Source organism: Pollachius pollachius (assembly GCF_949987615.1).
Source record: "Pollachius pollachius genome assembly, chromosome: 17".
NCBI lineage: Eukaryota > Metazoa > Chordata > Actinopteri > Gadiformes > Gadidae > Pollachius > Pollachius pollachius.
The window spans coordinates 2,802,744-2,818,799 of NC_136950.1; the positions used below are offsets into that span (position 1 = coordinate 2,802,744).

At 43.4% G+C, this 16,056-nt stretch overlaps 1 protein-coding gene across 1 annotated transcript in view; it reads left to right on the forward strand.

Annotated features, from left to right (window-relative positions):
- pan3 (poly(A) specific ribonuclease subunit PAN3) overlaps window positions 1–16,056 on the forward strand; it is a 28,137-nt gene that overhangs the window by 1,129 nt on the left and 10,952 nt on the right. Inside the window, exons 2-15 of the mRNA XM_079754818.1 lie at window positions 242–363; window positions 1,231–1,303; window positions 1,458–1,528; window positions 1,673–1,811; window positions 1,912–2,129; window positions 2,469–2,573; window positions 3,100–3,157; window positions 3,647–3,808; window positions 4,364–4,480; window positions 8,673–8,774; window positions 9,448–9,613; window positions 10,110–10,197; window positions 12,205–12,344; window positions 13,703–13,832. Of these exons, the coding sequence (XP_079610944.1) occupies window positions 242–363; window positions 1,231–1,303; window positions 1,458–1,528; window positions 1,673–1,811; window positions 1,912–2,129; window positions 2,469–2,573; window positions 3,100–3,157; window positions 3,647–3,808; window positions 4,364–4,480; window positions 8,673–8,774; window positions 9,448–9,613; window positions 10,110–10,197; window positions 12,205–12,344; window positions 13,703–13,832 (1,691 nt within the window). The remainder of the gene's footprint in view (window positions 1–241; window positions 364–1,230; window positions 1,304–1,457; window positions 1,529–1,672; window positions 1,812–1,911; window positions 2,130–2,468; window positions 2,574–3,099; window positions 3,158–3,646; window positions 3,809–4,363; window positions 4,481–8,672; window positions 8,775–9,447; window positions 9,614–10,109; window positions 10,198–12,204; window positions 12,345–13,702; window positions 13,833–16,056) is intronic.

A 16,056-nucleotide genomic window follows, 5' to 3' on the forward strand; every position in this document is an offset into this window, starting at 1 on the left:
CAAGGGTTTCCTCAAGTAAACAAGCAAGCACGTTGCTAGTTCAAACCTTTGGAAGGCTTCCTTTACACTTAGCATTCTACCTTCAGTTATTATTAGTGTGGATCCATGCGATGCAACTTTAGATTATTCTCAATAGCAGTACATATTTTTTATTGTTGTCTCAGTAATGTGAATAGAATAAGCACAATAGTATACGCACACGTATACTACTATATTAAAGTTATTCTTTTCTTATCTCCAGTCGCAGGGATGGAGGGCGGAACCCCGACTGATGCCAATCTTACCAACTCTTACTTCAGCAGCAGCTTTATTGGCGTCAATGGGTTTGGAAGCCCGGCAGAATCAAAGTACTCAATGATGCAGGTATATGTTAAAGAGTATCAATGTATTTATTACTGTCTTCATGTTATGATTTAAAGCCTGTTGTAGCATCCAGCTGCAGCCTCAGTCACATAGCACTGTCAACTGCCATGATGGGCTGATATTACTATTGAGCAGACACTTTTATCCACAGTGAATTCAGATGCAGTCATTAAGCAGCAGGTAGGGCTAAGGCATCTTGCTCTGGCCTACAGGTAGGCTTTGGACTGTGGATTGAATACAGCGTTTTTGCTGGTACTGGTTGTACTCACTGGAAATGTACTGCCCATATCCTTGGCAAATTGTTTTGTTAATAATGTATATAATGTGATTTAGTTTAGGTATCCTTATGTATAGAATCCAGTATTATGTAAATAGGAAAAAATCTTCAAATTCAAGGTCTTCATTTTTAACAGAAAGCAGGCAGTAGCCTGTTTTCCTATAGTCGTTGCTTGCATTTCAATTATCACATTCCAAGCTCTCCTCAACAATGCAGGAGAGTAAGATAAACTAGTCAAATTTCACAGTATAAAGGATTATAAATTTTATATATATATATGTATGTGTGTGTGTGTATATGAATAATATTAAAATCCTAGGTCTCGTATTATAATCGAAATATAAGCTCTTTATATGTACAATGGATAATGTATGTAGCGCAGTAGAATGGTACCTTGTGATAAGTTAGGGTTGTCAATTTAGGCCAGTTCTGGTTAAGTTCAGATCCAAGAAAAGGTAGACGATCAACATGCTTGATCGGCTACAGGTACATACTGCACACACACAGTTTAGTTTGTGTGTATAAAGACATCTGCGTTGAATACGGATACAGCGCAGGTTCTCAACATGTCTGGCTGCTTCCGGTTTCAGAGAATGACCAGCAGCAGCAGCTCCCCCAGTCTCCTCAACGATGGTGCCAAGAACTTCAGCCACAGTGCTCAAGGTACCAATCCACCCATGGGAAGTGCTGAGGGGTAGCAGCTCATCTCTGGTCCCTAGGTCACCAGATGTCGTGCTGAGGGGCAGCAGCACATCTCTGGTCCGCAGCATAGCATAGGTTCTCCCGCATCATGATGGGTCTTCTCTGTTTGTTGCAGATTCGGTGTCCTCCCCGGCATCCTCCCTCTTCAGTGATTTTGGTGCTCTTAGCATATCGCAACGGAGGAAGGTACGACGGAAAAAAGCAACTACTAGGAAAACATCTACTTGGCTTTGAGATGATTGGTGTTAAACTATAATATGTCATGATGATCTGTGTCTCACTCATTCTATGCCACTAGCGTAATATTCGTGGTTGTCACTGTGTTGCCAGGCTCCCAACCCTACAGCGAGTGAGTTCATTCCTAAAGGAGCGCCCCGTATGCCCGCCATGGCCAGCGCCCCTGCCTTCCCCTCCCCGCTCTTTCCCCACCCTGGGCTGGGCGGCTCCACGACGGCGGCCCTGGCTCCAGGTGAGGCTCCGGTGCATTAAGGCTGAACTGCACACGTAGCGATTTACATTGTTCTGTCCAACACCGCACCAGGGTGACACTAACTGTTTGTCCACGTTAGGGATGTCTCTCTCAGCCGGCTCCTCCCCCCTCCATTCCCCGAAGATCACGCCCCATACCTCGCCCGCCCCCCGCAGGCGGAGCCACACCCCCAATCCTGCCAACTACATGGGGCCCACGGCTGCAGCCGACCAGGGCCCTCACATCATCCAGAAGGAGACGGTGGGAGGCACCACCTACTTCTACACGGACAACACCCCCGCCCCCATCAGTGGGATGGTACGTCCTGCCAGAATGGCCAACTTTGTACCTAATACTTAAGTGTTTATGGCATAGTTGTAAACCGACTTGAATAGATATTTAGAGCAATATTTTATCGTTCTGTTAGAATTAAGATTGACAAGAATAACAATGTCGGTCATCTTTTTTTCGCATCATCCGTTCTATTGTTTCCAGTAGTTCAATTCCAGTAATGCATTTAAAACACTTAATTATGTGTACCCTTTGTATGAATATTTTGGTGACACCATCACGTCATAGTGTTTCATTGCTGCCACCATTTTAACATGGTCAGGAAGGAGTCTGAAACTTGATTGAACTCTGTCTGTTCTACTGCAGGTGTTCCCTAGTTACCACATCTACCCCCCAACTGCGCCCCACGTAGCCTACATGCAGCCCAAGGCCAACGCGCCCTCCTTCTTCATGGCGGATGAGCTCAGACAGGTATACCCCAACCCTCTCCACAAATAGCGGGGGCGCAGTAGATCAGGAGGTAGAGTGGGTTTTCCTGGTACCCGAAAGCTTGCTAGTTCGATCCCCGGCTCCTCCTAGCTGAGTGTTGAGGTATCCCTGAGCAAGAAGCCTCACCCTCGCTGCTATTGACGAGCTGGCTGTCGCTCTGCGTGGTTGACTCCGCCGTTGGTGTGTAAATGTGTGAATGAATGGTCAATTTGGATAAAAGCGTCTGCAAAATCCCTAAATGTAAATGTAGAGGACCGCTTAACGACTGCTCTGTATTGTATCTGTTTAGTTTGCCCAGTAGTTGGGGCACATTGTTCCCTTCCTGGTCAAATGCGGAATGTGAGCGGTGGGAAGATGTGGTGTTTTGGAACTTTTACTGTTTTCTCTTAAATTAGGAATAAGTTTGTGGTTGATTGTTTAGATGGTCACAAGCGACCTGTTGACTTGTATACATACACCGTGTGACAAGAGGAAAATATCTGGTATTGTCCTGATGTTAATCCTGCAGGAGCTGATAAACAGGCATCTCATTACCATGGCCCAGATTGACCAATCAGAGAACCCAGGTAAGACCCTACTATTCTGTGATGGTTTGGTTACTGATGGTGTAAAGTTTCTGTAATCCATGCAAGCTTTATTAAAAACTATAATACAAATTAGAAAAGAAGGCAGTGGAAATATTTCTTAACATTAAAGCTAGGGTAGGCAGCGGAACCAGTGTAAGATATATATTTTGAAAGAATCCAACCGAAACATCCACCACTCCCCCGAGGCCCTCCCTATAAAAACACATGGCTAGCTTGCTGGCTTTAGCTACAGGTGTGCTACCCTTGTTGAAGAATTGGGTCCAGTCTAACGGGGTCATGTGCCAACTGGTAAGTACAGGTACACCTGTACCTGGTGGGTACAGACAGGAAGAAATCATTTTATTTGGCGTAAGCGCCAGGATCAGATACCTCCTTAAATTACATTTTATTGGGCAGTGCTTGTGATTTATTCATGATGTAAACAGATTTCCCAAAAAAATAGTATGGTCATGCCTGTGTGTCTGGCAGGTGTTCCCTCTGAGGTGGACAGCTACCACAGCCTGTTTCCCCTGGAGCCCGTCCCCCCGCCCAACCGCATGCAGAAGACCAGCAACTTCAGCTACATCACGTCGTGTTACAAGGCCGTCAACAGCAAGGACGACCTTCCTTACTGCCTGAGGAGGATACACGGTGAGAGACGGAGAAACCATGTGGCCGGGTCAGGACAGGAAGCGCTTCTGTTGGGGTTATCCCACTTGAACAGATGAACAGGGTCAAAGTGGACTGAAACAATGACACTTGGATCTGTTTCTCATTCCTTGCCATTCTAGAAGGTGTGTGGGCTGGGGGGGGCTCTTGCGTCCCTTCTTAAAGTTTCTTCTTGATGAACTGCGTTTAGGGCTGAGCGTTCTAAGGACGCAGGGGGTTTTCTCCCATTGTTATGACCAACTTAAGTGATCCAACAAAAAAAGAAAGTAAGCTAGTAGCATTGTGCGTCATTGTCCTAGTGAGCTATGTTGCATATGAGATGCACCACAAACCGTGGCCTTCTACTTTCAGCGTCTTACAGTATCCTCACCCCTTCAAGGACCTGGCCGAAACACAAACCACTGCCCAACCACCACAGGGGGTTGGGCAGCTTAAAATGCTCAGAGGTCAAACTCCACAGGAATACGTGGGAACTCCACAGTAGCCACGTCTGCGTTCGAAAGGGGAGGCTGACGTTGGGTCATGTGTGTGTTGCAGGTTTCCGTCTGGTGAACACAAAGTGCATGATGCTGGTGGACATGTGGAAAAAGATCCAGCACTCCAACGCCGTCACACTGAGGGAGGTCTTCACCACCAAGGCATTTGGAGACCACTGTGAGTTTGTGTGTGGGGGTTGTTTGTGCGTGCACACACTTATTTTTTCTTTGTTTATCTGATTTAGTTTTATTTTGCACCACTTTATTCTTTGCAGTGGGGAATGCATCAATGTGTCCATAGCGAGTGCTTTGACGGAGTATGTATCCCCTTAAGTCTTCTAAAAATACTTATTTGAGCAAATAGTGAGATAGTTCTAGCGGTGCTTGAGAGGACTCCATGGAGAATTAAGCATTTTTCACCCCTGGATCATTAATTAGTTATGGAGTCAGATTTGTGACAAAATAATCAAACAAAACCTCTTGAATATCTAATAAAATTTGATTTTGAAGAGGAAACTTTTTGTCAGCATAGTATGTCCTTGTGTTCACTCTCTTCTTTCTGTTTCCCACTGACTTCTGCCCTCACTCTGCGTACAGCCGTCAGCTCGCTCATTTGCGCTATCCGACTCTGTTTGCAGGCAGGGTTCTTTTAATGGCTGTGTCTCAACTGCCTATAGAGCTTTGGAGTAAAAGCTCAGTTCCCACAAAGTGATTCAGTGCAGCATGCACAAGTGGCCCTAGGCTTCCACCTCCCGACTAGCTCATTGTACTGGACTCCCACCAGACGAGGAAGTGAACCCACATATGTTGTGGGTGGTGCTGGGGTGACATGACCACCACAACCCAAACTCATGCCTGCTACACTGAACAACGTTGTGGACACTGGGCTGTCCCTCAAAAGCCAACAGAGAGGGCAGCACTCTTAATCGCTGAGGAAGATGGCTTAATTTCCTTTCACTTGTTAGCTAGAAACTTTAAACTTTAAGAAATATTATAAAAAATTAGAGCTGCAACTGACGATTATTTTAATAATTGATTAATCGGGCGATTATTTTTTAGATTAATCTATGAATCGGATTAAAAAAACATTTGTAATTTCCGCATCTTTATTCAAAAACTGAACATTACTTTAAATTCACAGTGCAGACTGAAGTGTAAATACTACAGGTTATTGCTCAAACGTCCCGGAACTATTGAAAGTAATATTAAATGATAAAAAAAATACAAAAACATAACTGGGATAACACAAAAAAACATACAATGTATGATATACATTTATACATATACAGTATATAAGGGATGTCCATGGTTAACTGGTTAACCGATAAGATCTTTAACCGTTAAACACTAATGGTTAAAAAGAAATTGAATAATCTTAATTTCTCTCAGATGACAGGAGATCATTAATTTTCTTGATATTGATGCCATTTTCTAGACTCCTTAACGATCCAAGTCTTTATTGATACCACTATTGATATTTCTCTATTATTTTGTTGAAATAGAACTTGTATTATTGCTTTAATTGATAAGATGATCATAGCTCAAGATAGGACGTAAAACTGGTCATAATTCCATCTTAACTATCTATTTTATATTGCTGGGAAAAAGTTTTCGCCAAAATCTCAAATTTCTTTTTTTTTGTATTGCATTTGAACACATCAATCTTATTACTGAGCCAACCTGAACACATCACATTTGACACTGTTTGCGCCTTTTTTTAAGCTAACTAGCTCTATGTCCTGCCGATTTTAACATGGATTTAAAAACTGGATTACTATTTTTAACTGACGGGACTTTCTACACCGTCCGGTTGTGTGATTAGTACCGCTGCTTTGAATGACTGTTGATGCACGCGGTGCCGACTCCGATCCCGTCTGCACACCGTCTGCAGCAGCAGCTGACAGAGTTTTTGGTTGGACTACTAGACGGATACTGAGTTGAAGGAGTTTTTTTTAACCCAAAGACAGTGAAGGTGCAACACTTTTATATAGGCCTATAGTCCAGTGTTAAGATATGACCAAAATACAAGCTGTGGTCACTCACACTGAACCTCGCTGTGGGTGTGCATGAACCATGAACCAACCTGTCGGCGGCTGGCTGTAAACAGTGCCGCGCCTACGAGTGACGTATTAATCGCGCAACTCAACGAATCGATGACCAAATTCGTTGCCAACGCTTTTAGTAATCGATTTTATCGATTCGTTGTTGCCGCCCTATAAAAAATGTAAACCACCAAGTCTACACGATTGCACAAATAGTTTTCATATTTGTAAGTCTTACTTTTGAGGTCAATTTTGCTCCAATGAGTTTTATTACTGTGTTGCAAAGCATGCCATTCTATTCCCATCATGTGTCTTATTTTTCTTCCACTGATTTTGGGTAATTATGGACTACTAAAATTTGAGGAATTTACACCAAACCATGACCAAAAAGTCTTGCATATCTCAATGCAGTGTGCGTCTACTTTGAGAGACCAAACATTGCAGACTTTTTATTAGTAATATTTACAATATTATTATTTAATATTGAAGGTGAATGGGGCAACCGCTCAAAACCTGAACATCTGGGAGTTGTCAAACTGAATAGGCATATGTCGACGGGAAGTAAGTCAAGTCAGGTTTATTTATATAGCACATTTCATATGGCATACATAGACACAATGTGCTTTGAGGGGAGAGATTTCATTAAATCTATAATCTAAAATAAACAAACAAACTTAGCCAAAGAAAAGACAAAACAAAGACCTGTAGTCATGAATTAAAAGCTAAAGAAAATAAATATGTTTTTAGATCCTTTTTAAAGGGGACATATCATACCACCAGGTGTGAGTGTGATTAGCCATTACAAGCAGGTTTGAAAATGTGCAGCACTGTGACATCACAGGTGGGCGTGTCCATCTAGATGTGTGCTGGATAGATCAGTCTACCAGCCTACCCAGTAGACTAGCAAACACTGCTCATCTATCCGTCACACATCTAGGTGGACACGCCCACCTGTGATGTCACAATGCTGCACATTTTGAAAACGGCTTGTAATGGCTAATCACACTCACACCTGGTGGTATGATATGTCCCGTTTAAAAGAGCATTGTTTGCGATGACCTTAAATCCAAAGGTAGGCTATTCCAGAGGATTGGAGCACAGTAACTAAAGGCACCATGTGCTGCATTAGTATTAATTCTGGGGGTCGTGAGGAGACATTTACTGGAGGACCTTAAGTAACTCGTTGGATCATTAAAAAGAGGTAATGAGGTCTCAAAGGGTCTTGACCCACTATGACCATAGTGGGAGCTATAACTCGTGATCAAACCTATACGAAGGTTTGATCATGAGCCTGATTTATAAAAAAAATCTGAAACTTGGTATCTGGGCCTTATTTGACATGCTGAATCTTTTTGCCTTAAAGACTCATAAGGTCCGTTGTGCTAGGTTTCCTGTACCTTCAATGTTCTGGATAAACCTCTAAAAAATCTGGAAAAAGTGCCCTGTAATAAGATAGTATTTAAAATAGCCGAGTTATGGCAGATTTTATGCACAAATATGAATATGCAAATGACCTGCCATTGTTCAATCAATCACGTGTCCGCTTCAGAGAACCCAGTGGAACTAGAACCTGTCGGGCTCATCGAGGACCTCTCCCTTATATCATCTGTGACAGGGGGCGCCATAACTCATAAATCAAACCAACGATTGCCAAAATGACCGTAGAGTGTGCTATAACAGCCGGTCTTGGTTAACGTTCCAATGCATCTCCATAGATGAAAAAAATCTGAAACTTGGTTTACATACCGTAGTTTGCATGCTGGACATTTTTGCCATTGCAACACAAGATCGATTCTGCTGTACAGTTAAAATAACGCAAAAAAAAAATACGTACACATGATTTATGGACATGCCTTGTTGAAAGATAGATGTGGAGTCTTGAAGAAAACAAATCTGGCACATTATGTGAAAAAGCAATCGATCATATTTACACTTGAAGGGGAGTCAGGGACTGGAAACTACTTGGGTCCCGTAGACCCTCTTGAATGCGTGTCTAGGAATTGCGTGTCAATAGCTCAAAAAATAAGGGTCATGGCGTCAATTTAATTCTGCAATCATACTTGTCCGTGTAGTGTTGTCTAGAGGTACAGTGTCTGCCACATGGAACTTGGGACGCTGGTTCAATTCCATCATCGACCAAACAGTTTTTGATGCATGGCATGAAATAGGATAATGTTTACTGTACAAAACGTGTGATTTGCTTGAAAAGGGCGGCCCCTGGGATAGGCTGTTTGTGGATGACTGAATACCTCTGGGACTGCTTACATTGCTTGGTTTGTAATTGCTTTGTGTTCTGATCTCCTAAAATTACCTCTGACTCCCCCACAGCACTGGTCTTCTCCTATGACTTCCACGCGGGTGCTGAGACCATGTTCAGCCGGCACTTCAACGACCCCACCGCAGACTCCTACTTCACCAAGAGGAAGTGGGGTAAGGGCTGCACACACGCACACGTGGACACGTGTTGGAGTTGTAGGTGTGTGTCAGAGATTAGAGTAGAATCTTTTTTAAGGCCCTGTGTTGGTGGTGGAGGACTGAAGGAGGGCCATGGTTCATGAGAGAGCGGTCTGAGGAGCTCCTCATGACGGTTGGAGTGTGGGGGCCATGGGGGGGGGGGGGGGGGGAAACTGTGGTTGAAAGCGTCCCTAAGACCGGGGGCGGGGGTGGGGGCTACCTGCAGGGGATGCGAAACCACCTGTAGCCAGTCAGAGGCTCCTGAGCTAACAGTGTAATGAAACATAGAGAAGGCTTATCAGCCACTGATGTGATTACTACCCCACCCCCTCTATAACAGTGGGACTCTCTTTTATTTTTCCACAATAGATGCACAGCAAGACAGGGATGTGGTGAACGCATTTTCAAAAAGTTAATGAATAGCATAATATTTATGACAAAATAATAAATGCAAAAAATTCCACCTGTCACACCAAAAGCACACCCTTGTGCACAGAAATACGGCTAGACCACAGTGGGCACTTCTCCTCTCCTGCAGTGGTTTTAAACCTGAAGGTGTTCAAGTGTGGCACTGGCGGTGACGGTGGTGGTGGTGGTAACCTTGTCCTTCTGTCATTGAATCCTGTGCATGTGCAAACCTTTTTTATAGGTCAACATGAACCGCCGCCTCCCCGGCAGCACGCCGGCCTGCTCCCAGAGTCCCTGATCTGGGCCTACATCGTCCAGCTGAGCTCCGCCCTGCGCACCGTCCACACCGCCGGCCTGGCCTGCCGCGTCATGGACCCCAGCAAGATCCTCATCACCGGCAAGACCAGGTACGAACACGGACACGCACAGACATGCAAACATACATGGGCGAAGGCAATGCACACATTTGCAGTCAGTGTGCCATGCTTGCATAGTTAGATGTTACACGCATGCATGCACACAAAGACAGGTAGATGTTAGACATGCACACTCAGAGTCAGACTACAAGCATAGACAGTCAGATGCATACATATTCGGGCACACAGAGGAGCTGTGTATCACACACGCGTTCAAACTTCAGTCCGCCCAGAAAGTGTGCTTATTTCAGGGGACGTGTATAGAACACAAGCTTGCAGCCATTTTCACTGTGGCTTATGCAGAGCAGGGGCAGTTTTGCTGTCAGATATAACCCTGCATGACCCTGCTCACAAGTGCACTTTTAGTCAAGGTTAATTACAGAAGCAGAAAAGGGAAGGGAAGGGTATCATGGTCCTGGCTTCCTTTTTCATGCTTTTTGGTCGCAATTTATTACTTCTTTTTGCAAAGTTCCTCCTCTGTTTGCAGGTTGCGGGTGAACTGTGTCGGCGTGTTTGATGTCTTAACCTTCGATAACAGTCAGACCAATCACCTTGCCCTGATGCCACAGTACCAGGTATTTCCAAATCCTCCTAGAATGTCAATGCATTGCAGAAAAACACATTTCATCGGTCCATTATCGTTGGATCTTGAATTGTCTGCGTCATGAGGGTGGACCATGTTGAGTCATCAATAGGGTCCGCTTTACACCACAGCATGGTTCAATGCTTGATTCTGATTCGTCAACAATGTTCCAAGGCTGCATTTCAACAATGGGAAAACTTGGCCTAACAACAGTTCCACATCAATTGGCTACGGTTCCAACATTAACAACTGTCAAATAATAAATATATGCTCAAAGCGCAGCAGAAGACTATTTTCATTTCAACAGGTTAAGTTGATAAAAACCAACAGCGCCGTAGACTATTGTAACTATTATGTAATAATTTCTGGTAATGGGTACGAGCACAATCAAGCAGGACTGATATCCCGTAATTAAAAAAGATACAATGGTGCTCTTGCTTTAATCCTTACTTGCTACTAAATGGAGTTCGATTTTCATCCATTCTATGATTTATGCACCGTCTGTTACATTAATGAAAAGACTGCTCTGTAGGGCAGTAACGATACACCAACTCACGATTCGGTTTGTATCACGATTTATGACCCGCGGTTTGATACATCCCACGTTTTTTTTTTAATTAACAATTAACATAATGTAACATTTAATTACAAATAATTTGGAACACTCAACAGATTTTAACAGAAAGATTAATATTAAAGTATAGCTAAATGAATAACCAAAGATTTCTCTTTCTGTAACAAAATAATACTGTGGAAAAATAAATGGAATTTAACTCCATGGAGTAAAGGATTCAAAACACTGTCAATGAAGTTATTCTCATAATAGTAAATGAAATAGCTCCCTTCCATTCTGGGGTAGCAGTCTTGAACTTGGGCTAACAATATAGGAAAAATTGATAAATATTTGAATAGTTTGTTAGCACTAACCAGCGTTCCCGCTAGAAAAAAACGTTGCCAGTCAAAGTGACCTGCATAGGTGTCCGTTTTCCGGACATTTTAAGATATGCCGGTCAAATATCCTATTATCGCTTCTTATTAGGCTATTTAGCTTAAATAATGACTTAATCAGGCCGTATAAAATGCAACATGTTTAATAGCCTAACTTTCAAATAGATGGAAAAAACAGGAGGCAGTGGTAAGATGTGGAGTCCAGCTGGGTAGGGGGGGCATTTCGCGATTGATCATTTGCGTAATCGAGCACATTTTTTTGCCTCTAATGACGTGTTTGGTATCACTCCGCAAGTACAGGTAAGTTGTCAACCCCAGCGTCTTCAGTTGCTAAGCATCGTCAACCTCTTTGGCACACTATTTCTCTGCTGATCAACACTACGAATGCTGGTAACAAATAAATTGTAAAAAGACACACCATGTGAAGTTATTTTTTCGTTTTGGCAAGTAGCCATATAATAAGCGGGATAATGTATAGCTCATCGCCGGTCGAAAATAAGACCCTTCAGGGCGAAGCAAGACACCTCCGCTGCGCGCCGGTGTCCTGTTCGCCCTGTCAGGGTTTATTTTCCCGATAATGACTGGCGTTCTATACATTATCCCTTACATATCCCGCTGCTTTGGGTTTGCCTTTGTAGGCGCGTTGAGAGGAGGAGCGGGTGAATCCGCTGTCAGTGCGTGCGCATGTATGATACGCGGGTTTATCCAATAAGTGGTAGTGTACCCGCGCACCATTGGCATGTATGCGCGCTTGTCTCTGTGTGTGCGTGTGTGAACGACAATGACAGAGAGAGTGCTATGCGGAGATGAATGAACGGAACGATATTTATATTTAAAAATCGCAAAAGAATAAATAAATAAGCAGAATCAATTTGTAGCGCTCTGTGTTGATTCTGTGGTGCTGTGCCACACATTGTTTTATGTATGGGAAACACTGGGTTTAGGGCCTGTCACTAGTGTTATTTGTTGGATCGTTTGATGTCTGGTTATATGATCAGCATATTGTATGTTATATGGTTTTCCTAACTGCATGAAATTTGTGTTTGCACAGCAAGCAGACCTGATCTCCCTAGGCAAGGTTGTGCTGGCGTTGGCTTGTAACTCTCTGGCGGGCATTCAGAGGGAGAACCTGCAGAAGGCCATGGAGCTGGTGTCCATCAACTACTCCTCCGACCTCAAGAACCTCATCCTGTAAGGATTCACACGCTGGGCAGGGTCTAGATCACTAGAACCTCCTGCTGTAAGGAGTCACACGCTGGGCAGCAGTCTAGAGCCGGTCTAGAGTCTTCCTTTATTTATTTATTTTTTCGTCAGTGAGTGGTGTGCATTAACCCATTCAGACCGGATCACGCCTCTGTCCGTGTTTACCATTAATAAAACGAAAAATAGAAAACATTAGAATGCACAGGAATAATATTTATATGGATTATAATTATATAGACTGATGCGGCAAGACGTGTGCTGAAATGGATACAAATTGAAACCAGAACGGTTGGTGCACGGACGGTGGTGGTTTTACTATAGCAAATATTACCTTAGCCTAAAACCCTGTCTCAGAGGACGTCAAAAGTGTGGCGACATTTATAAATAGACCTACATATAAACAAACAATACAATAAATAGGACTTTGACTCCGAAGAGACAGCTGGGGCCGTGCCGAAAGGAGAGCGAGTGAGAGAGAAGGTTAGGAGCGTTACTTTGTGTATTTTCAAAGAGTTTTTATTTGATCTCAGTAAAAGACCCAACCTATAGTGTAGACGTGTCAGACCCTAAGCATGAATCGACACATTTATTGTGACTTTTTGTTATTCTTCTGCAGCGGCAGTTGGTGCTGAAAATAAATGGCAAACTGCACGTACAGATGCCACCGCAGGCTTAATATTCACCATTTGCATCATAGCTCTAATGATAATAATAAAGAGAAGCTTTATTTAGACACCGTCCATGTCACTGTGGCGATTGATTCATTGTAACTTTGTTTGCTAGACAGAATCTGGCAGAGGGAAAGCGGCTGTCTCCCCTTACATTATTGCTACATTTTCTCTAGCAGCGCAGTCAGTGTGGCGACACAGCGCTGTGTATTCTTTGGGCTCAATAAATGCAATCAGATCGTGAACACGGGGCTGATATAGTGGATTATCCACTAGCCTATACATGAGCCCTGTGTTCATTATCGGACCGCATTATGGGCAGGAGCCTAATTAAAACCCGACAGGAATAAGTTGGCTACAATTCCGACGAGTTTGATTGACAGAAAACTGTTGAGGTGAGAATGTAATGAGCGCAACGCGCAAGCATATATAAAAGGCCTATAGCCTACCTAAACAGTGGTGTTAATAGAGAGAAAACTCATTTTTAAACCTCAAAGACCTGCCCCGCACGACCACCGAATAATCAAATCTCTGGACTGAAAGGGCAGATCTGATTCGACTCGAAAAATTCAGAATCGGGGACAGCCCTAGTGTGTGCAGGTAACTGACATGTGTACCTGGTTGTTTGTATGATTCCAGGTACCTGACTTGTTATCATGGTTGTGTGTTTGATTCCAGGTACCTGCTGACAGAGCAGTCTCGCCTGCGAAGCGTGAATGACATCATGCCCATGATAGGTGCCAGGTTCTACACACAGTTGGACGCCTCCCAGATGCGCAATGATGTCATCGAGGAGGACCTGGCTAAGGTATGCAAATGAGCCCTGGCACCTGCGAGAGTGACATCATTAGCATAGCAGAGGAAGAGAGACACGCTGGAACACACTAACAGACCGGGAGCAGTGAGTATTATGGGCTGGCACCGAGGTAGCCTCTGGTCCTTCTTACTACCCAGACCCAGTGGCGAAGCTAGACCTCTTTTGGGTGGGCTCAAGCCCACCCAAAACTTGCCTTAGCCCACCCTATCGTTTCGTCCTCAAATCTAATGTTCTTCCCTTTTTTTACACAAGCAATGGGAGGATGGGTGCTGTACACTAATGAATAGGCTCAAATGGGCTTGTGAAATCGAGCGCAACCTTCCTGCAGGAATCTCTTACCTCTGATTGGTGGGTGGGTGTCTCCCGTTTGACAAAAACCAAAAATGCAGCATGAGCGCACCTAACATAGTTTCTGCTGTTTCGTCTGTCAAAGAGGCTAGCTAGTCTTTATCAGAAAATCCACGATTTCCAGCTGTGTTATAACAAGACCAGGTAATAATTTATTTTAAAACCTTGACATAATCTGTCAGATGTCTATTAAATGACAGTTGACCACAAGGTGATTCTATCTATGCTGCTTCTTGAGTTGCTTCATGTTTTAGTCGGCAGAGGCTTCTAATGGTGCATAGCATTATAAGCATGATAAGGCGCAAGGAGCAGAAAAAGTTGACATGGGTGCTAATTTTCAGTTTAAAAAAAGCGTCCTCAGCTTATTTTATCAGCTGAGGGGCTTTCATTGCCATAACAACGTGAGCTAACCAACAAGTAGGCCTACAACATGTTCTACTAATACTATGAGACTCGCCCTCAAAACGCCCTCAGATAAAATAATGCCAGTGTTTTTTTTAAACTGAAAATTAGCAGCCTTGTCAACTTTATCTGCTCCTTGTGCCTGACCATGCTACGCACCATTAGTCTAGTACATGCTGTACTTGTTAATTTTTTTGCATCACAAGTTCTATAACAATGTATGGGTCCCTGAAAGTGAGGCGACGCAGTTTAGTGCTCCCAAAATAGTGGTCTGTTTCTCATAGAATTAGGCTAGTAGGCCTACATGTTGTAGTTGTGGACTTTTTTGCATCACAAGTTTTATAAAAATGTATGTTGATACAATTTATAAAAATGTATGGGTCCCTGAAAGTGAGGTGACATAGTTTAGTGCTCCCGAAATAGTGGTCTGTTTCTCATAGTATTAATCTAGTAGGTATGTTGTACTTGTTGATTTTCTTGAATCACAAGTCTTATAAAAATGTGTGTTTATAATATAATAACAATATTCTGATATCAATGAAACAATATTTGTTTTGAAGTTCGCATTTTACTTTGTCTTCACAATTTTAGTATCCATTTTCCATATTTATCATGTATAGTTTACTTTGAAAACCAATGTGTTTCATTAACTGTGTAAATACAAAAAAGGGGGGATATATGGTCATCTGAGTGAAAATTGCCCAAAGGAAATTTATTATACCTCAAATTTCTTATTACAGTTCACATCCGTCACCCTAAAATGCAGCAGAATGCAGGAAATCACAACTATGATTTTCAACCCCCCCCCCCCATACTTCATATACCCCTGGGGCTGAGCCCACCGAAAAGTCAGAACCTAGACTCGCCCCTGCCCAGACCCATTTCCCTTCATGTGAGCGGTGTGCGTCCGTTAGTTATAATATGGGATTTCTCTTTCTAGGGGTCGCTCAAACATGACAAAAGACCTAATTCAATGAGGTGGAGTAACGTGGGATTATGGAAGTTGTTCTGTTTGTGGTGAGAATCCGGCGAAAATCAGGCGAAATACTGTTCCTGGACGGGTTGGGCTCCTTCAGACCAGATGTGGCGTTGGGATGATAAGCGCAGACTGTTGAGGAGAGGCGGGAGGGTCACCTCATCGGTGTGACGTCCTGTTGTGAACTTCACCACCCCCCTGATAATGCAGCTCTGGGCAACGTGGCGGTCATCGGGCTCTCTTTATCTCACAGCTGCTGGGTAAACAGCAGAATGCTACGATGCTAATGCTACATGGTGAACGGGGTTCTGCATCCGTCTTACTGTCCGAGCACCGACTCATGTCGGTTGGCGTTTCTCCAGAAACTGCTCCGGCGGGAGTCCTGTAGATCTGTATCTAAATATCATATTATACATAGATATCTACATCATATAACATATATTATGATGGCCAAAAGCTGTGTGCGCCTCCAGACGATATTATGAATCT